The 21,009-nt window shown below is 43.5% G+C and overlaps 1 protein-coding gene across 7 annotated transcripts in view; it reads left to right on the top strand.

Moving 5' to 3' along the window:
* Positions 1-21,009, top strand: part of MEF2A (myocyte enhancer factor 2A) — a 186,693-nt gene that overhangs the window by 161,202 nt on the left and 4,482 nt on the right. For 4 of the 7 annotated variants that reach the window (XM_075896958.1, XM_075896956.1, XM_075896959.1 and 1 more), the window contains 3 exons: positions 7,313-7,503; positions 10,231-10,254; positions 14,167-14,293. In XM_075896958.1, coding sequence (XP_075753073.1) covers positions 7,313-7,503; positions 10,231-10,254; positions 14,167-14,293 — 342 coding nt within the window. The remainder of the gene's footprint in view (positions 1-7,312; positions 7,504-10,230; positions 10,255-14,166; positions 14,294-21,009) is intronic. The other 3 variants (XM_075896957.1, XM_075896961.1, XM_075896962.1) reach the window with 1 other exon arrangement.

Genomic DNA, 21,009 nt, shown 5'->3' with positions numbered 1-21,009 from the left:
AACTTAATTCGAACTAGCGGAGCGCTTAGTTCGAACTAGGTAAACCTCATTTTACGAGGATTAAGCCTAGTTCGAACTAGCTAGTTCGAATTAAGGGCTGTGTAGACCCTTAATTCGAACTAGTGGGAGGCCCTCCCCAGGTTTCCCTGGTGGCCACTCTGGCCAACACCAGGGAAACTCTATGCCCCCCTCCCGGCCCCGGATCCCTTAAAGGGGCACGGGCTGGCTACGGTGCCCATGCCAGGTGCAAGCCTGCCAGCACCCAGCCAGCAGACCCTGCACCTTGCACGGATCGAGCCAGCCACCCGATGCCCCCCAGCCCTCCCCCTCTTCCCGGGACCAGGCTGGCGGCTCCCGTAGCTTGCCCGGGACCGCAAGAGGCAGGCACCTGCCTGGGCTAGTGCAGACATCGTGGATCTCGTCCACGACCTCCGCACTAGGCACAGGAAAGTGGCCGGCTTGGGCAGGAGAGCTGCCAGCCTGGCCACCCCGGAGCAGGTTTGCATGAAAATCAAGGGGGTCCAGTGAGACCCCTGACCCTGAGCCCTGAGCTTACAATGGCCGTCCTGGGTCAGACCAAAGGTCCATCTAGCCCAGTAGCCTGTCTGCCGCCGACAGCGGCCAACCCTAGGGACCCTGGAGGGGATGGACCGAAGACAGTGACCAAGCCATTTGTCTCGTGCCATCCCTCTCCAGCCTTCCACAAACCTTGGGCAGGGACACCACTCCTACCCCCTGGCTAATACCACTCTGTGGACCCAACCTCCATGACTTGATCTCACTTCCCTTTAAACTCTGTTCTAGTTCTAGCCTTCACAGCCTCCTGCAGCAAGGAGTTCCACAGGTTGACTCTTTGCTTTGTGAAGAACAACTTTCTGTTACTAGTTTGAAGCCTGCTACCCATTCCTTTCCTTTGGTGTCCTCTAGTCCTTCTTTATGGGAACTAATGAAGAACTTTTCTGTATGCACCCTCTCCACCCAACTCCTGCTTTTAGAGACCTCTATCCTGTCCCCCCTCCGTCTCCTCTTTTTTAAGCTGAGAAGTCCCAGTCTCTTTAGCCTCTCTTCATATGGGACCTGTTCCCAAACCCTGATCATTGTAGTTGCCCTCCTCTCTCCCAGCCTCTCTCTTCCCCTCTCCCACCTCCTTTTCCCAGTCTCCCCCAGTTTTGTTCAATAAAGACAGATTCCATTTTTGAACACAATTGTCCTTTATTTTGTACATCAGGAAAAGGGGCTAGGGAAGGGTAAGTGGAAGGAGGTGAGGGAGGACTGGGGCACGAGCCCCCGATGGGGAGGACTGGGCTGGCTCTGCAGGCTTCTGGGGGTGGAAGCTCTCCTGCAGCCCCCCAATTGCACCCTCTCCCCAGATGGCAGCCTGCGGCAAGTGCAGCCGGGCTGATGGCCGAGTGGTGTGATGTGCCCAGTGTGGGCACTCCAAGCCAGGACTGGTTTTCAAGCGGGGCACCCCTGAGAACTGTGTGTCCGGGGTGGGGGTCGGGTCCCTTTAAGCACAGCCCTCGGCTAACCTGAGACAGCATCTCCACGCTCTAAGTCCTCCTCTGATGCCCTGCCGGCACTGCTTCCGGCCATCCTTAAGCCCTGTTCAGGGTCCACTTAATGTGGACATGCTAGTTCGAATTAGCAAAACGCTAATTCGAACTAGTTTTTAGTTCTAGACGCGTTAGTTCGAATTAGCTTAGTTCGAATTAACTAATTCGAACTAAGTTAGTTCGAACTAACTCTGTAGTGTAGACATACCCTCTGTGTTTTATCTTTCTCACCAAAATCCTATTAGTCCGCTGAACACAAAAACAAACCAAAACACCCCCTCCACAGCAAAAACAAACTCCAAACAAGTTCCAATATCCAAATTCCCCTTACAAACTCCCACACAAACTCCCTTGTTTATAGCTATGTTTGCTTGGCTCCTGTGCAAAGCTCCACTAAAGTCATTGGGATTCTATGCAAGAGTAAGATCCACCTGTTTGAAGCATTTGCAGAGCTCAGACCTGGGTTTGTAAAGTCTTTAGAGAAGGGCCCGTGTTTTCATTTGTTTGTACGCTGCTTAGCATAGTGGGGCTCTGATTTTGGATGGGACCTTGAGTGCTATTACTATACCTATAAAAATATTTCCTGAGGGTTGCCAGAGTGATGATATTACATCACTCTGTCCTGCAGTCCCTCCCCCATCAGCCATCCAGCCTCCTCCCTCTCTCCTCCCTGCTGCTTAATGGGGTCATTAGTCTATGGTTCGCGAGCCATCTAAATGTGGCTTTTTGACTCCTCAACAGCGGCACTCACCTTCCTTGCACCTCGAAAGTAAGCTGCTGCTGGGCTTTTTGGAAAAGGGGGGGGGGCTGACCGCGTGGCAAGTGGGTGGGCAACAATGAGGCCCGTGGGAGGGAACAGGGTACACCCTGAGCCATAACACAGTGGTTGGCTGAAGCTCCAGCAATCACCACATGGCAAGTGGCTGCCTGTGTTTTGAAAACAGCTAATTGGGGTGCCTGCAATGGGACCTGCATGGTGGGGAGGGAGGGAAAGTACCGGGTTGCTGAAGGGGGAGAGGTAGAAGGGGCCCTGGCTGGCGAAGGCAGGGAGGGCAGGAAAGGGCCAGGCTGGTGGAGGAGAGGGAGAGGCCTGGGCTAGCAGTCGGGGGAGGGAGAGACCCTGGCTGATGCAGCCACAGCCCTCCCCTCCCCAGTAGCCGGAGGGAGAGCAGTGGTTGTCTACTGCCTGCAATGGGGGGTGGGTTAGTGTTAGGGTGGTGCAGCCCCCTAGTAAAGATTAACAAATATTTCTGTTCATGCCTTACTCTGGAAACTTAAAGTTTTTTCCCACTTACTCTAAATGTGAATGTTTTACATTATTTGGGTATTCAGAAATACAACTGAGTGGGTATAGATACATGTGCATGTACATACATTGAGCCATGCTAATCCATGGATATCCTCTTTATATCCATGGGTATCTGCATTAGCAGATATGGATGCAGATATCAGCAGCTCATTTTTGCAGATACAGATGCAGATACAAATTTTGTAGCTAGAACCCTGCAACTTTTTCTGCTTTATATCTATGGGTCTTGACTCCCACAGAGATCTCTGGATGTAGACATCCAAGGCTCATTTTTGCGGATAGCGATGTGGATACAAATTACGTATATGTACAGGGCTCTAGACATACATGTCTGTTATGTGTATATATGACTTTTGATTCATAACTATGAGGTATTGTTAATGAATTTAACATTACCAAACTGCATGTTTCCTAATTTCAATCTTGCTTAAAACTTGCACCAACACTGGGGGTAGCAGGTTTGTATAATTTTTAGTGATGCCCAGAAATGGGTCCAATTCCTGCCCTCCTAGCCTGCCTCAGTCTCTAGGAGGGTATTTGCATGCAGGAGGGCACGCAGCATATGTGGACTCTAAGCATGGGCGGCCGGAATGTTAGGTGGGGGAAGGCATTGCCTTCCCAAACTGCCAGCCTAGGCACGCCCATACTCCACTCCCAGAAGGCCTACAGTCATACTGGGAGCAGAGGTTGCTGCCTGCAAGTGCCCAGCCACCCTTCCTGCGCTCCAGGACAGAGGAAGCTTGGGCCATGTGCCCTCCTCCCTCCCCATGCTCCAGCACCTGGTAGGCTCAGGCCTTGTTCTGCCTGCCCTCCCCGTGCTCCAGGACCGGGGAGGCTGGGGATGTGCACCCTCCTCGTTCCCCATGGTGCCGTGCCTGGGAGGTTGGGGCCTGAGCAGATGGGGTAGGACTGGGGGCTTGCCCCAAGGCTGGGAGTCAGAGAGGAGGCCTCCTCCAAGCCTTCTCCTCAATATCAGCAGTGAGTTCTGGGGCCCCTTTCTCCCCCTCTGTCACAACACTCTCCCAAGCCGCCCCCCTTTCCCTCCAGGCATGACACACATCCAAGCCGCCTCCGAAGGCTGCTGTCCTCGAGGTCCAGCCAGGTCCAGGCCGTCGCGGCGTTTCCAAGTGGCACCACTGCACTGATCCTGGGGTCAACTCCATGCAGTGCTGCTGCTTTGAAATGCTGTGGCGGTGTTTCAAAGGGGCAGCGCTGACCAGAGCCCAGGATCAGCTGTGCGGCACTGCCCCATTGAAATGCCACACGGAGCCCTAACCTATCTGATAGAGGCAGCAAAAGGGGAGGGCATCCTTAGTAAGAAGCCAAGGTTTCCTCCACCTTTTCAGAATCTGCCATTTCACACTTCCTTCCAAAATCCTAATCCGTTAGTGATCATCACCACCGTTTCTTGTTGTAATTTCACATACAGACTGTCAGGATTCAGCTCCCTCAGACCTGGCAACAAGCAGCATGATCTCTCCCTGTCCAGCTACAAAAAACTCCTCTGTTCTCCCCCCAGGCAATCATATCTATAGCCACTTTTGGTTTGAGACCACTTCCTTCCTTACAACAAAATCCTCCACCACTGTGACCCAGTATCTGCTACAAATTCATAAACATCCCTAACAAATTATCCCATCCTTCCAAAAACCACCCTAATTTTCCCCAACTTTTATTTCAGCCCCTCAGCTTTGCAGGAGAAGCCAGGTAATGGTCTTTGTTCCCTACGTGAGGAAAAAGTCTACTTTATGTCTCTGGTGGCTTTTCTTCCCACAGGAAGACAGAATCACTTTTTTGCTATCCCCTAGAACCTTTGTAGAAAGATGATTATTATATTGAATTACTTTTGAGTATTGAACTAAAAAGGTTTTTTTCAGTTTACTTGTAGAATTCCACACCCTCCCCCCCCCCCATTTTATTCTTCAAAAATCATCTGAGGTAGTGCAGTTTGTCCATGAAAGTTCATGATACAGGCAGTCCCCGGGTTACGTACAAGATAGGGACTGTAGGTTTGTTCTTAAGTTGAATCTGTATGTAAGTCGGAACTGGTATCCAGATTCAGCCGCTGCTGAAACTGACCAGCGGCTGACTACAGGAAGCCCGAGGCAGAGTTGCTCTGCCCCGGGCTTCCTGGAATCAGCCGCTGATCAGTTTCAACAGGCTGAATCTGGATGCCAGTTCTTACTTACAGATTCAACTTAAGAACCACAGGCCTCCCCAAGGCAGCTGCTGCTGAAACTGATCAGCGGCTGATTCCAGGAAGCCCGGGGCAGAGCAACTCTGCCTCGGGCTTCCTGTAGTCAGCGCTGGTCAGTTTCAGCAGCGGCTGACTTGGGGACGCCTGGGGCAGAGCAGCTGGGGTGCTGTTGGGTTGGTCTCGTAGCGCCCAGAGCAGTGCTACGGGACCAACCGGCAGCGCCCCAGCTGCTGTACCACAGGCGTCCGGAGCAAAGCCGCAGAGCATGGGGGCAGCGGGACAGCCGCGGCACGTCTGGGCTGCCTGCGTGCTCTGCGGCTTTGCTCTGCTTTGCTCCCCGTCTCCCTGGTCTGTTGGTCTCCAGCAGACCAGGGAGACGGGGAGCAAAGCCGCAGAACACGCCGGCAGCGAGACAGCCGCAGCGCGTCTGGGCTGTCCGCTGCCCGCGTACTCCACGGCTTTGCTCCCCGTCTCCCTGGTCTGCTGGTCTCCCCCTGGTCTGGGGAGACGTGGAGCAAAGCCGCGGAGCACGCGGGCAGTGGACAGCCCAGACGCGCCGCGGCTGTCCCGCTGCCGGTGTCCTCAGAGGCTTTGCTTCCCGTCTCCCTGGTCTGCTGGTCTCCAACAGACCAGGAAGACTGGCAGCAAACCCCGTTCGTAACTGCGGATCCGACGTAAGTCGGATCCACGTAACTAGGGGACTCCGTGTGTGTGTGTGTGTGTGTGTGTGTGTGTGTGTGTGTGTGTGTGTGTGTGTGTGTGTGTGTGTGTGTGTGTGTGTGTGTGTGTTCAGTTAGTCTATATGCGCTGTAGGACTACTTGTTTTTTTTTAAAGTTGCATACTAATACAGCTACCCCTCTGAGAACTTTCTTATTTTAAATGTCTTTAAATTAATATGTACTTGAATAAAATGCCATTGAGCACAGGAGTCTGTTCAGATTAGGCTGATAGTATAATATTCATGCCAGTAAGGTACTACAGGCTATTAAAAGAAAATTTCACACACAGTAAACTTTTGGGTAATAGACTTGCTACTGAATTGTGACTATAAAGAGTACTTTCAGAACAGGAATGTTAGTATAAACATAATTTTATTATAAATTGTATTTATTTATACATATACTGGTTCTGTAGTGTGAACCACATAGTTTACTCCCTGTTGTAAAATGGTCTAATTTTCAACTTAATATTTTTTTCAGTAATCGCTGAATAAAATCTGTGTTTTCAGGGAACCCTTGCTATAAATTTGGTAAAATTGTTTGAGTGTAGTCTTCAGAAAGGTTCCCTGAAAAATATATTGCAGTTAGCATTGATAGGCACTTGGCTGGTTGTTGATGAATGTTGTAAGAAAACTGTTAGAAATTGTATTGCAGTTGTCTCAGAATTCTGTGTTTCACTGATAACTTTGAATATAGCTTAGGATCTGAATCCTTTGTGATACTGATCATTCTCCATTCTCATTGACCTCAGTGAGAACTGGCAGTACCTCATAGGCAATGACCTGTAAATAGTCTTTTGGTGACTGGAGTGGGTACATGTGTGGGAAGAGGCTCTGGTGGATGTCCATTTCCTTAAGTTTCTCCACATCTTCCTTACTGGAGAAATAGTTTATGAATGTACCTTTTCAGATTCATATCATCTTACCAGAAAGTGTTCTTTGCTAATGTAATGCATTTTCAAAGGTGAAGAGCAAATTGGAAGAAAAGTAGAGCTTCAATTTAAAGGCTTGTTAATTGAGATACTGAGCATGTCTTTTATGCAGTGTAAGGTACACTTGTTTGTTTTTACAGAAGAATCTTAAGATTTTGTAGGCTTTTTTTTCTTCTTATAGGCAACACTACACTGTAATTCATGTTCTGCCTTTGGGGTGTGTGGGTGGTTTGTGTGAAGGACCATTTGTTAGACACTACTTTGTTGCAGCAGCCTAGAGGAACTTCAAAGGATAAAATTAATGAACAGATGGCCTTAGCACAGTTTCCTGACAGTATGCACTCCTCAGCATTTAAGCTGCCACAACACACCCTGAGGTGACACTAGTGTTACATATTGATCTTTTGGTGAAAGATACTTTACTTTTTCTGTTCTACACTGTAGGATGTGGCTTAATTATTCCTAAAACATTTAGACTCCTGTGAAATATTTGTTACTGAAACTTTTGTCTAAAAATAATGTGGAGTTTGTACATTTGCAGTGTTGATTTATACTTCTTGTGCTCAGCCTTAAGGTGCATTCTTTTATATTTCCTATGTTAGGAAATGGATTTATTAATTCTCGAGCTTCACCAAGCCTGCTAGGAACCACTGGTGGTGGGAATGGATTAGGCAAAGTTATGCCTACAAAGTCTCCACCGCCGCCGGGAGGAGGTAATCTTGGAATGAACAATCGCAAACCAGATCTTCGTGTCGTCATCCCACCTTCGAGCAAGGGCATGATGCCTCCATTGGTAAGTTAGGCCATTTATTCTATAGTATGCTATTATAACATGCCCAAAGGTGATGAAAAAAGTGTGTTTTCAAAAGCAAAATTATAATGTGCTTATTTGTTCTCACATAAATAATATCCTATAACACCAAGGCATTATTGAGATGACACCTTAGAAACATCCCTATAATAGGAGACTTGACTGATAAAAGCACACAACTGAAGTGCAGAGTGCCATCTTGGATGTTCTTAGCGCAAAAAGAAAAAAAAGTGGGAGATAATATTGTTGTTTTTGTTGAATTAATAAATACAGAATAATGAGCTGGACAACACTGACTGACTTACATTGCCACGCTGGAGACTTTGGTTTGGTTTAGTGTCTTATCCTGATTGCAGTCTGTCTTGGTTGCTTGGACTGAGATTTTTAGTGGTCTGGTTTCTAAGGGTGAGGGAAGAGTGTATTGTACCACTCAGTGATGGCATCTTTTACTGGCTATTGAGCTGTGTTGAAGGGTTGCAGTGTTGGTGAGTTGTGTGACATGTGGCTCAGAAAAAATGATTGTGGGAGGCACCTTCATTTGGTTTGGTGTGTTAGTACAAAGCTATTCAGACCCCAAATTTGAAGTTAAAATCTTGACTGAGGACACAAGAATGAATGGTTGTCTTGTACTTGTTTGTACATCTCGCAAAACCAATGTCAGTTCAGCATATCAGCAGTGTTTGTTTAGCCTAACTCCTAGATATAGTAGAATAGTGGTGGGCAACCTGTGACCCATTGGGGTTCTATGTGTGGTCCATGAGACATTTTGTTTCCTGTTACCCATGCACAACATTGCCAGATTCTGCTGGGATTTATCCACGCAACTTTTCCACTACCAGTATTACTAAAGTGACATGCACATAAAGCAAGAATGCATGAACTATGTACATGCTGATTACGCACAACATTGACTGTGGGACCATGTATTCCCTCTGCATCCAATCAAAGCGCTGCTATGGTTCAATCAGCACACACCACGCATTCTAGGTACACAGGCGTGGTTAGTAAAACTACCTTATCCCTGGAGATTGCCTTGGTTATGACAATATTGCAGCCCACTGAGATGGTAGGCCACTCATGCGGTCCACTCACTAGCCTAGGGTGGTCCTCACTATAGTAGAAATTGTTGCATGTCAGACCTGAGGTTGGCAAAGCTTTCTGTGGAAGTCGTTTCCAGCTTCTCCTTGAATTTCATGTGGTTGAAGCCATTGCCATTGGTGTCTATCTTTTATAAGCAAATTCATAAGAATTTAGACTCACATATTCAGTTTGAGTCCTTCTCTATGTGGAAGTAGCCAAAAGGAGCATAAACAATGTAAACAATATAAGCATTCTTTATACACTATATACAGGCAGTCCCCGATCTGGAAGCGCCGCGATCCGGCCCGGGTCCTCCGCCACTTTGCTCCGTGTCTCCCTGGTCTGCTGGGGAGGGGGGGGGACGCAGCTAGTGCCCCCCCCAGCAGACCAGGGAGACATGGAGCAAAGCCCGGGGCCTGTGGTAGAGTAGAGCAGGTGGGGCGCTTCCGGTTGGTCCCGCAGCACCGCTCCTTGGCGCTACTGGACCAACCCGGCAGCACCCCAGCTGCTCTGCCCCAGGAGTCCTGATTCAGCACCCGAGCTGCTGTGCCCCAGGCATCCCCAAGTCAGCCGGTGCTGAAACTGACCAGCGGCTGACTACAGGAAGCCCAAGGCAGAGTTGCTCTGCCCCGGGCTTCCTGGAATCAGCTGCTGATCAGTTTCAGCAGCAGCTGACTTGGGGATGCCTGGGGTTCTTAAGTTGAATCTGTATGTAAGTCGGAACTGGTGTCCAGATTCAGCCGCTGTTGAAACTGATCAGTTTCAGCAGCGGCTGAATCTGGATGCCAGTTCCGACTTACATACAGATTCAACTTAAGAACAAACCTACAGTCCCTATCTTGTACGTAACCTGGGGACTGCCTGTACTTATTTATTTTTAGGTTCCACAAGTGTTTACATTTGCTATTGATACTGGAGTTAAAGCACATAATCAATATAAGTAGCCAGAGTCCTAATTAAACACGTTCTTCAATACTTTTATTAAAATGTTTGGCGTTTTTCTAAAAATGCAAACGTTTTAGAGCACATTCATGAAGAAGGACATTGCTAATTCTTAGTGTGAAACTTGTGGTTTAAATTATTTTTAAAATTAATATGGGAAAAATATTTTCCAACAATTTTCATGTCCTTTCCTTAAATTGTCTGTCTCTGTCTGTCTGATGGAGAGGAGAGAGAAGTAAAGAATAGAGATGCCTAGATGTCATGGTGATGGGAGCACTAAAAGCATTTGCCCATGTAGCTAACTTTCGTTTGATCAGTTAACCATAATAGAACCAGTGAGCACCTTTGTCCGTATATATCTGTGAACAGTTGTGCCTTTGCTCTGTGTTCAGCAAAGGCTAATTTTCAGCCTTCTATAAACAATCTTTTGTAGTTGTGAGCACAATTTTGCCACATTATTTATTCCTGCATCAAAAAACTCCTTTTATTAATTGACCCAAAGTGTATATAGTAAGTATGTAATTAGATACTTTGTAACATTGTTTACATAATAGCATGGTAAATTCAAAATACCGTATTAATCAACCAATAAACAAACCCTGAGGCACAAACATGACTTTTTATTTCATTTTTGAAAGCAGTGCTATTCTTAGTAACTATATTATCCCTCTTGTTTGCTGAGTACAGTCGGAGGAGGATGAATTGGAGTTGGTGAGTTTGGGTTCCTGCTTGAAGAGTGAAGAAAGTTTAAGGCATAATACATGTTCTAAATTACACCAATGTTCCCTTTGTAGTAGAGAAATGTACTTGTTTTATCCAAATTTTTTAAAAAACAAAAAAGTTGCAATGTGTAAATGCAACCAAAGTCTTAGAATTCTTCATTTATAAATTTGTGTTTAAGAAACAATTTTTTAGTTGTTCTTAGAGGGAACATTGGAACAGAGCCTTACAAAGTAACTTTCCATGTACACAAAGTACTTCTGGTGGCAGAGGTGTATACCTTATATAGTCCCCAAAATTATTGAAATATTTTTAGAAAATTATTTCACTCCTGAAGTTCCTCAAATTGTAACACAAGCCCTGTGTTACTTCTCCCTCTTCGATGGAGATTACATCATAGCTGGTGAGATCACCTTTTTACAGAGTTGGATTTATTTCATGCTGTACCAGATGATCAAACCACATAAGGAGGGGGTTCCCTCTTTGGCACAAGGAATATGGAATTGTAAATTAATTATTTTACCCTTTTCACTGTTTCTGAAAGGAAATGGTTGTTTTTCAGAAAATACCATGTATTTTGGTGTTCACTGTTGAAAATAAATATAAGACTAAAAGTAACTTTGACTTATGAGAGTTCTAGATTATTTTTCTAAGCAGTATGCAAATTTTAGGTGTTCTAGCACAACAGTAATTGCAGAAGTTTCTACATCATAGTACAATCGAAGATGAGCTTCAAGATTTTTATACACCTATGCTTTGATTTATTTGCACATGGACTTGTTGCTTCCAATATGAGGCTCTAACTGCATGTAAGCATGAAAATTGCAATAGTGTCTTTATATATTAAGTTGGTGAATGCATGCTGTTGGATGATATTTACCTATATTGTTTCCCTAAATTTGAGCTGGTTAGAAAAAAATTAGTTTTGAAAGTTACTTGAACTGATCCAAAAAATGTGGTGTTTATAGGAAGAGTTTAAATCTTATGATTAACTATAGTTATAAACAGCTATGTCATTTTTTCTTCAGCTTTGTAGAAAACTGTATTTTCCAATACAAAGAACTATGGGATTCAATTTAATTGATAAAATAGTTAACCAGGTCATTATTTACATCTCAGTGATTTTAAGTCTTACTCAAAATCCATTTCATTATAGAGGTGTGTGTTCTTTAATTGCTAGCACTGGTATGCTCTTCTAATATAAAATGTTCAGAATCTAGATATGGTACTTTGGAATATGACTAATGTAGGAAGAGTTTGCCCTCTACTGGTTTGGTTATAAAAATGTGACGAGTTGTGTATAAACCTATGCAACCAACTGCAAACAAGTAAAATCTTCCTCAAACAAGACCTTTTAAATTAGCAAATAAAACATCCTGGAAACATTACTGTATTTATTATATGGATTATTATGTATTCTAAACTCCAGTTTCATATCCTAGCAGTAAACATTCAATGCTACATAATCAAAATTGAACAAATACTAAGTGGAAGACATGCCTTCATAAAAGATAAACCCAGTCTCTTACTCTAACAGAGGATACAAATTTCAAAAGCATTTAAGTAATTTACAAACACAAATCCTAGTGAAAACAAATGTGTTTTGCTTTTAAGTCACTTGAGTGCTTTTGAAAATTCCACCCTGAACTACAGTATATCCGTGCTTAACATGGATGCCAAAATAGTCATCAGAGTTGTAGCTATTAGACTTATTCACATTCTAAGATTCTGACAAAATAGGCATTCCTATAGGGAAGTCTGGCTTTGCACAATATAAAATATTCCTCACACATGAATCATTATTTGAACAAAATTGTTCCTACAGTCAGTGGCAGAAGAGGAGGTTTTTGGTTTCTGTAAAGCGTGTGCTCTCTTAAGAGCAGAATATAAGAGAACCAGAGATAAGGGAACATCCAGATGCCACCCATGATCAGAAGAAAACAAAAGCGGGGGGGGGGGGTTGTAGTTTGGCAGGTGCTTCAGTTAAGAAGTTGTGATGCTGCTGTTCTGGGAACAAATAAGTATATTTTTTAGTCTAGGAGAGTTGCTTATTTTTCTTCAAAAAAAAATTTAGGTTGGTTAATCTTAAATATTCCATTTAAAATTGAGAACAGGACAGTGAGGAGAATAAAAAAATTCCTTAGGAGAAGTTAGGAATAAATTATCTTTCAAAAGTAAAACATGGTCCATTCCTGTCACATCCAATCTGTGTTGACTTGTCTATTTTGAAAAAAATTAAGGCTTTCTTGGTAAAGAATATTGCATGCCAGTGATGGAGTGGCTTTGTTTTCTAAAGGCATTTATCACAAGGTTAAAGGTAAACCTTTTGTATCAGATTTTTAGTATGGAAAATTTGTAAACTGCCTAATACATATTATATGTTTGTTGTCAAGTTTAGCTCAAGACTGTGGCATATAGACTGTTGTTAAAATGGCCAAAAGAGTTATCCACATACAAATGGCAGAATAATCAGAGCTTCTACAATTTTGAGCTTAACTAATTTTCATATCAGAAGCACAACTGATTTTTAATGTCCCCTTCCCCCCAAAGTACGTGCTTTGAAATGTATGTGCAGTCTAAAGCAGGGCTACTCAACATGTGGCCCGTGGGTGGGAGCCAAAACAAAAAAAACAGTCAATATAATGGTCTTCTGTTGATATGAGTTTTAGTAGTTAAATTCCTGGACTGCCATTGCTCATTAAAAGTGCTGTCATATAGGTGGAAATCGGGTAACTATTGCATTTTATTAATATCAGCAGAACTGGCTTAAATGGGGCCTGTGTGTTCTATAGTCTTGCCTTAATCTTTGTATTTATGCCCGTCAGTGTAAAAGAAGCTTTTTGCATATATTTGCATATATATTTGCAAATATATGCAACCAGACTTAAGTTGCGGCCCTTGGCATGTGCTGTATCATTGTGGCCCCTGGGGCTTCCAAAGTTGAGTTGCTCTGGTCTAAAGAGTAAACTTCCCACAGCAGGGAACCACAACATTATTCTATCAGTAAGGTCTTGCCAATATAAGGGAATTCTCCCACTGCTGCTTTTAGGACAGGTGTAGTTACACCTGTGTAAGCAACAGTAAGAACTCAAAGAAAAACTTTCAAAGGCACTGAAAAGTTTTATTTTCAAATGCGGCTTAGGAATTAGTAGTCAACCAAAGTCAATGATATTAAGTGTGTAAGTCTCTTTTGAAAATAGGACTTATCCTCCTAGATCACTCCAGGCAGGGACTTTCAAAAATTACAGTGCAGCTACACAGCATCCTAAACTTGAAACAAGATATGCAATTTGCACTATGCAAATTGCGTATCTTAGTTCAATTTTTATCTTGAAATACCTTATTTTGAAAGTAGTCATGTTTACACAGTGCCAAATTTCTAAATAACATGCTATTTCAAAACATCCCTTAACCCTCATGAAATGAGGGTTCCAGGGATGCTGAAATAGCATGCCCGTTATTTCAAAAAATATTTTAAAATAACAGGTGGCTTGTTAAGAGGCGGGGTAGCTATTTCGGGATTCCCCTGGTATCCTGAAATAGCCGCACAGTGTAGACGTACCCTTATACACTCTAAAGGATTGCATTTTCCTCTAAGTGCTATCCTATTATTCAGATTGACATTAATGAAAGCTGCACGTACAAGAGAATATACCCATAAATCTAATGCATTAGTTATATCTCCTTTAAGTTAGTCTAAAGCAAAATTAGGTTTTGGTCCTTTAAATGTTTTGTAGAAGAAAATCCACAATCATGAAAAAAGAGATACTGTTCTCATCACCAATATAATGCAAAAAGGGACCCATTTTAATTGAATGTTACTTTTGCATTAACACATAATATTCACTGTTGTAATTGATGGACTTCCACAAGACATGTTCTTTTGTGTTTAATCATTTGCAGAATACCCAACGGATAAGCAGTTCTCAATCAACACAGCCGCTTGCTACCCCTGTGGTATCAGTGACAACTCCAAGCTTGCCTCCACAGGGACTGGTATATTCTGCCATGCCTACTGCTTACAACACTGGTAAGTGTTATTTTCTTTTTAACTTACCATTTACTTGGTAAGTGCAGCTAAGGGTTTTATGATTCTGAATCTCTGAATATAAGAACATAAGATTGGCCGTACTAGGTTGGACAAAAGGTCCATCTAGCCCAGTATGCTGTCTTCCAAAGTATGAACAGAACAGATCTGTCCCCTCTGATCAAGTGATCCATCCCCTGTTGCCCATTTCCAGCTTCTGACAAACAGAAACTAAGGACACCATTCCTACTCATTCTGGCTAATACTCTATCCTTCATGAATATATCTCTCTTTTTTGAACCCTTTCAAAATCCTGGTCGTCACAACATCCTCTGGCAAGGAGTTCCACAGGTTGACTGTGCATTGTGTGAAGAAATACTTAATTTTGTTTGTTTTAAACCTGCTACCTATTACTTTCATTTGGTGACCCCTAGTTCTTGTATTACAGGAACATATTTATTTTCTTCAAACCAATCATGATTTTATAGATCTCTATCTTATCCCTGCTTAGTCTCCTCTTTTCTAGGCTGAAAACTCCCAGTCTTAACAGTTTCCATGCTTATATCGCTATGGCATCTGCATGATAACTAGAGGGGAAAAAAGGCACGAAAAGGCTGTTTGATGTTGCTTTCATGCGAGGGAGGAGATGAGCACATTATGGGATGCTGGTGACATGTATCCAGAATCACCCATTGCATGGTTTTGGTCCCAGCGTGCACTGGGAGCATAACTTAGAATGCAAACAGGTGTAGGAACTGTGGGATAGCTACCCACAGTATATTGCTCTTAAAGGTGACAGTAGCCATGCTGTTGCAGACGCACTACTTCAAACTACGCCAGATTCTTGCACACATTAGAGATGTGCACCATCGACTTTACAAAATAAGGTGCTAAAAAATCTATCTTAATAAATTTGACCTTAACTCATAGTGTAGACATGGCCTGAATCTCACTAGCCAAGCTGTATTATGTAGTTCTGAAGATTGATTGCTTGATCTAATTTGAAGACTTGTTAAATGTTGAATTGGAACATTGCTGTGGATAGTCAGCTCCAAGAATATTAGTCTGTAGTCATTATTTGACCACTTCTGGGGCACAGCGCAGTCTGCAGTGTCAGGATAGACAGATAGCATTCCCCACCCCCACTGCCTCAACAAGTCTGTATCAGAGGCAGCAAGAAAAGAAGCAGGAGCTGGTTAAAAAAGCTGGTTCTCTCCAGTACCATCTCCGGTACAGCATGCCCCCCGGCACTTGCCTCTATCAGAGGCGGCAGGGGAGGCTACTGCGAAGCAGCCCGTGTCCACGGAGACACAGGCTGCTCCAGCAGCAGCACCTGTCTGCAGGTGGGTCTCAGCTGGGACCCCCCACAGATAGGGGCTGTTGGGCCCAACATGAGCTGGGAGTGAGCAAGCCCTGCTCAGTCCTGGCTCGCACCGTGTCCAGGAGCTACCCCTGTTGTGGCTCTGCAACAAATAGTCAAATGTGTTTTTTTTTTAAAAAACCAACCAGCTGGCACTGCTTTGTATGATATATCTCTTGTGCTTTTTGGTTTGTTGTGGTAATATAATCTTAATTCTGAATAGCTTGGTGTGTTTAATGTTTTTAACATGCATGTGTTTGAAAAGTAGTGTGCAGTGAAACTAATGTCATGTGCCTACAACCTGAACTTCACGTTGTTTTTCTGTGTAGGATCTATAACTGCTTGTCTGGTGTTAAATGGGTATGAAATTTTCAAGGGAAAGAAAAAGAAGCTTATCTGATAGATGTGGTACTTGGACCATCTGTAACTTCCCAACTGGAAAATTCTGTTTTTTAAATAATTAAGTGGTATAATCTTGGTGGATAACTGGGGCCCCTGCTGCAGTTGGGGTTGTTTGTCTGGTGTTTGGCTCCATCACCTCTGTCTGGGTGCACAGACTTGTCCCTGGTAGGAGGCTGAGGTTCAGGAATGGGTTTAGATGTGGAGGCCTGCTTAGCCCTGCTTTGAATGACCACTCCCACTCTCGGGGCTTGCTTTATGTGGTTATCTAGGTCTTGTCCCACCAACATAGGAAGGCCACTTTTTCCAAAAAAACTTCATAGTCTAGACATACCCTAAGAGTTGTTCCCATAGATTTTCTCTGTGTTAATTTGTATTATTTAGTTTCTCTGTAGCGCCTAGCAATCAAGTATGCTTTATCAAGTAGATCTTTTGTTTTGTTAATAAAAATTACTTTAAGGTGACGATTTGATTCTTGTGTCCTGGAAAGACGAGACTGTGTGTGTGTGTGTGTGTGTGTGCGTGCGTGCCTGCCTGCCTGCCTGCCTGCCTGCCTGCCTGCCTGCCTGCCTGCCTGCCTAAGATGAGCGTTCAGCTACCAGAGACTGCAGTTTGTTTTCTCTTTGTTTTTCAAGTTCTCTTGTGTTAAAGGAGCTTGAGGTTACCCCTCTGGAAGAAGTCCAAGCGCTTCTCCCCAAAGTCAGTAAATCTGTGACTGTGTAGAGGTTTTTGGGGTTGTTTTTTTTTCCCATGTCAGTGCTGATCTCCACTCTGGACTCTGAGTGTAGAAGGTGAGGGCCCACAAAGACCTTAAATACCTTGCCTTCATAGGCTGTGCTTTTTAAATAAAAAAAAAAAACCTCCTTTACCACAAGAAAGCTTGAAAAACAAAGAGAAAACAAACTGCAGTCTCTGGTAGCTGACTGCTTGTCTTAGGCAGGCAGACATATACAAACACACAGCCTCGTCTTTCCAGGACACGAGAATCAAATTGTCACCTTAAAGTGGTTTTTAATTACCAAAACTAAAGATCTACTTGATAAAGCATACTTGATTGCTAGGCGCTACAGAGAAACTAAGTAATACAAATTAACCCAGAGAAAATCTCTGGGAACAACTCTTAGATAGTGAATGGGGGAGGAGAGGCATAGATTCACACAGAGCAGTTCAAACCAAACCACAGAAATAAAGAAAAACACCGTGATTGCGACTAGATACACTTTTTCTATTTATTTACTCACTGTCCTTCTGGTTCAGTGTACTTCTTTGCCCTGAATTCCTTTGGAGGCATGGTAGTCCTGCCTGGGTTTAAATCATCCTGTGTCTCTCAACTCCTGGCTTAACTCTCCAACAGAGCAAATGGTTGCAGGTATATATTTACAATTAAAATTTCAGCCCTGTATCCCATTGATTCTTCTGGCTCCCTGCCAACAACACCCCTTGTTACTTGAATTTAACCTTTGAGGAGGTGAGCATTCCTTCTGTCCATCACAGTGTAGTACTAGGACCATCTGTAACTTTTAACAGGAAATTCTATTTTTAAATAATCAATTGATATAATCTTGGTGAACGTGAATGTTGCATGAGAATAAGTATCTCAAGCTATCAGGTCCTCAGACAGAGACATATGTTAGCCGTGATTAAAAAGAGCAAACACATCTCACTAACACTGAAATTCTATTCTTGCCCTCTTGTGACAATTGCTGCAAAAAGACCTAAGTTTCAAAGGAACTCTGTAGGAAGATTCTCCATATCAGCATAGCTTTTCCATATCACACCAGGGTTCCTGCCTTTAGCAGTAGCAGATATCTGATTATTTAGGCAAAGGTAAATAAAATCACAGTGTACCTATCTAAAAGTACAGTTGTATAGGTGGTGGAGGGAATAGTTTCCTGACCCTTGTCATCAGTTACCTTATAATTGAAGCATAAAATGTTACTGTCCGTTATCATAAATATTATTTATTTGCAGTTGCAGTTTTTCCTACAAGAGTTCATCCCAGATTCTGATGTTAAAGCAATCCCCCTAGGGATCCATCATGCAGAGCAGCGCACACATATCAAACATTTAACTTTAATCTAGTCACAGCTTGTTAGAGGTCTAGCTTCTTTGAGTTGTATTGAGTACAAATATACCTTACTGACTGGAGGTTGAATTCAATGGAGGAGAAGAGAAAAGGTTATCAAAAAGAAGAGCTTTTCTTTACCCTTGTAAGAGGACTCTGGATTTATTCAGTGTGTGAAAAATTCTCCGGAAATTGACGGTCTTACCCAGGCAGACAGATTTCAGTATTAATGAGGTGCCTTACAGAGTCATTGTGATGAAAAACTGGCAATTAAAAAACCACACGCACACAAGTAGCAACTAGTGGGGAAGGACACAAAGTGGGCACCAGCTTGGGGAAGGACATAACTCCCTCTGCATGACTTCCCCACATGATTTATCCCAGTTCAGCCCCCCTCCATGGTCTCCCTATTCCTGCCCCATCCCATGTTACCTGGTGGGTCACCTCTGTGCCAGCTCCAGTCCCCTTGGCATGTGGTTCCACCAGTGCACGTTCTCAGGCAGACTCTGGCCACACTGCCTGCTGAGCAGAGTGCCATCGCTGAACTGCACCAGGCAACATCCCAGCAGGCAGGCAGCAAGGTTAGAGGCTGCCTGCGCTGGGAGAGTGCAGTCACTGTGCTGAGCATCCCAGGTAGCATATGACCCTTCTGGCCCCTCCCATGTGTCATCCCTCTATAACCTCACAGAAGTCTCCCTGGCTCTCCATGTTGAGAGTTGGCATTGAAATCAATCACAGCTGAGCAAACTTGCTTTATGAAAACAAACCCAGTCCAATTAGGGATACCCAGAAGGGCGGGCCCTGTTTCTGAGACCTTAAAACCCAAGGCCTAATGGCATGACTATGCAGAAATGACCCCTAAGAAGGCTACAGCTCTAAATCTGAAGCCAAGGTGTAACCTCTTCCCCCTTCTAAGCTCTCATCCATTGCATTAGATTCTTCTGCTTGGTTTCCTCTTGACTTGTCAGTATGCCTGCGTCTCACTACAGTGATGTAGGGCATACAGTGTATTTAAGGTTTCTACTGCATGTGACTCTGGAACTCTTGTTTCATGTAGCACATTATTATTCTGATGGCACCACCTCTGAGCATGTATGAATTGCATCCATTCCAGTGCAAGACTGGAAATCAAACAAAGCATTAATACAAATGTGAATTCTTTTAAATCATGAAGTACTTGGAGATTCCGTTCCAACATTTCCAGAATGCAGATTCTGCTTTAAGATTTGGACCTCCTGTCATTAAATGATGCTTGTGGGTGTGACGGAGAAAGTTATTGAGAGAGAAGTTTCAAAGATGTGAATACATTATAATGTCCTTTGGGGACATGATGGGACAGAAGGTGATGGCTCTCTTTCTTACCTTTTAGATACTGAATGAAGTTCTTTCTTTCTCTCTGAAAAGACTAAGTGGGTCATAGTCACAGTCTGTTTTACAGTTTATGCAGCTGGACAATCCATACAATTGGTGTCTTCACAATTCAGTCCCTTAGATCATGGCTGCAGATGAAGTCTTAACTCCATAGTGCAGACAGAGCTTAGAGATCAACCTGTCTGCAAAAGAGCTATTTCTAGTTAGTTAACTTGGATTTCTTGTTGATTTTCTTGAGAAGTATTCTACCTTGAGAACTCGTGCAGCTGGAACTTTGGCAGCAATTGTAGCTGAAATTTTACTCTGCCTCCGAAGATGAGCTTTTCAAAGCAACAACATGGAATACCTCCATATTTCACAGAACATTAATGTTAACAATAGTATTTTAAGATAGCTGTTACATGTTAAAACCTGTATCTTGTTTTGTCCAATATAGAACCCACAACAATAAAATCCAGAATTATTTTCCTTTATCTGTATGCAAATAGCACCCTAATATGCTGCACAGTGCAAGTACCTGCACAGAAAAGCACACGCTTTCACCACCAGTTGGGTATTAATCTCATAACTATTGGTTCACTACAGAATGTCTCTAGAATTTACCATCAGAAAAAGTCCTACATCTAAGGTTTATTGATGACAATATTTGGAGCTACTTTTACTCTGAGATATTGTGGCCTGAATTTGAGAGACAAATTGTGCAGTGAATGTATGGTTTACGTTTTTCAAGGCATATACAGTGTATCAGCTGTTGCACTCTGAAGGGATAAGTTCTTAACTGACAATGTTAATGCAGGTTGAAGAATCAAAATCCATAGCCCACTTGATTTATAAAAGGGCTTAGCTGATCCTCTGACCTCTTTTGGCCTCTAAACCCTTTTAGGTATGAGGCCTTATCATGCCTGTAACTGGCTAGAATGAAGTTGGATGAGTCTTGCACTTTTAGAGCATGTCCCTAGCTACAGCATGAAGTGGATCAGCTGTGTTTACCCCAATGGGTCTGACTGGGTTCAGTTACCTGCAGAAGCAGTGATTAGCCATTATTATGGTGACTCTTAGCAGTAGGAATAAAGCCTAGTAAGAGAAAAGGGCTTTAAAACAATACAAAGTGTACATGCATGTCTGTCTAACCATCTTTGAGAGGGGTGTCTCCAGTTCCCCCAACCTCTGGAGCATGGATTCATCTTCATTCTTGCACTCCAGAGTGTTCAACTCCAGGCATACATCCCATTGTTCTCTTGAGTTTTCTGAGCCTGGTGAAACTGGTTGAGGGACTCAGCAAGGAGTGGGAGTAGTAACTAAAATCAGTAGTCCTAAATGTTTGCTGATACCTGGCTATTGCCCTCCTTCCTGTCTGCATGTAGAGACAGACTCTTACTAAATTAACTCAGTATGCCCATATAGCAAATTGTGTTACAACAATCAGGCAAACAGAACATACAAAATTCTTGAAGTACTATACTGCAGCTCCAAATCAGTCCCACTAGACTGTACTCCTAGAAGATATCTTGAGAGAGATTGAAC

This window comes from Pelodiscus sinensis, chromosome 14 (genome assembly GCF_049634645.1).
Source record: "Pelodiscus sinensis isolate JC-2024 chromosome 14, ASM4963464v1, whole genome shotgun sequence".
NCBI classification, from domain to species: Eukaryota; Metazoa; Chordata; order Testudines; family Trionychidae; genus Pelodiscus; species Pelodiscus sinensis.
Note: the sequence above shows the minus strand (reverse complement) of the source record. Positions and strands in the feature narration are given on the sequence as shown.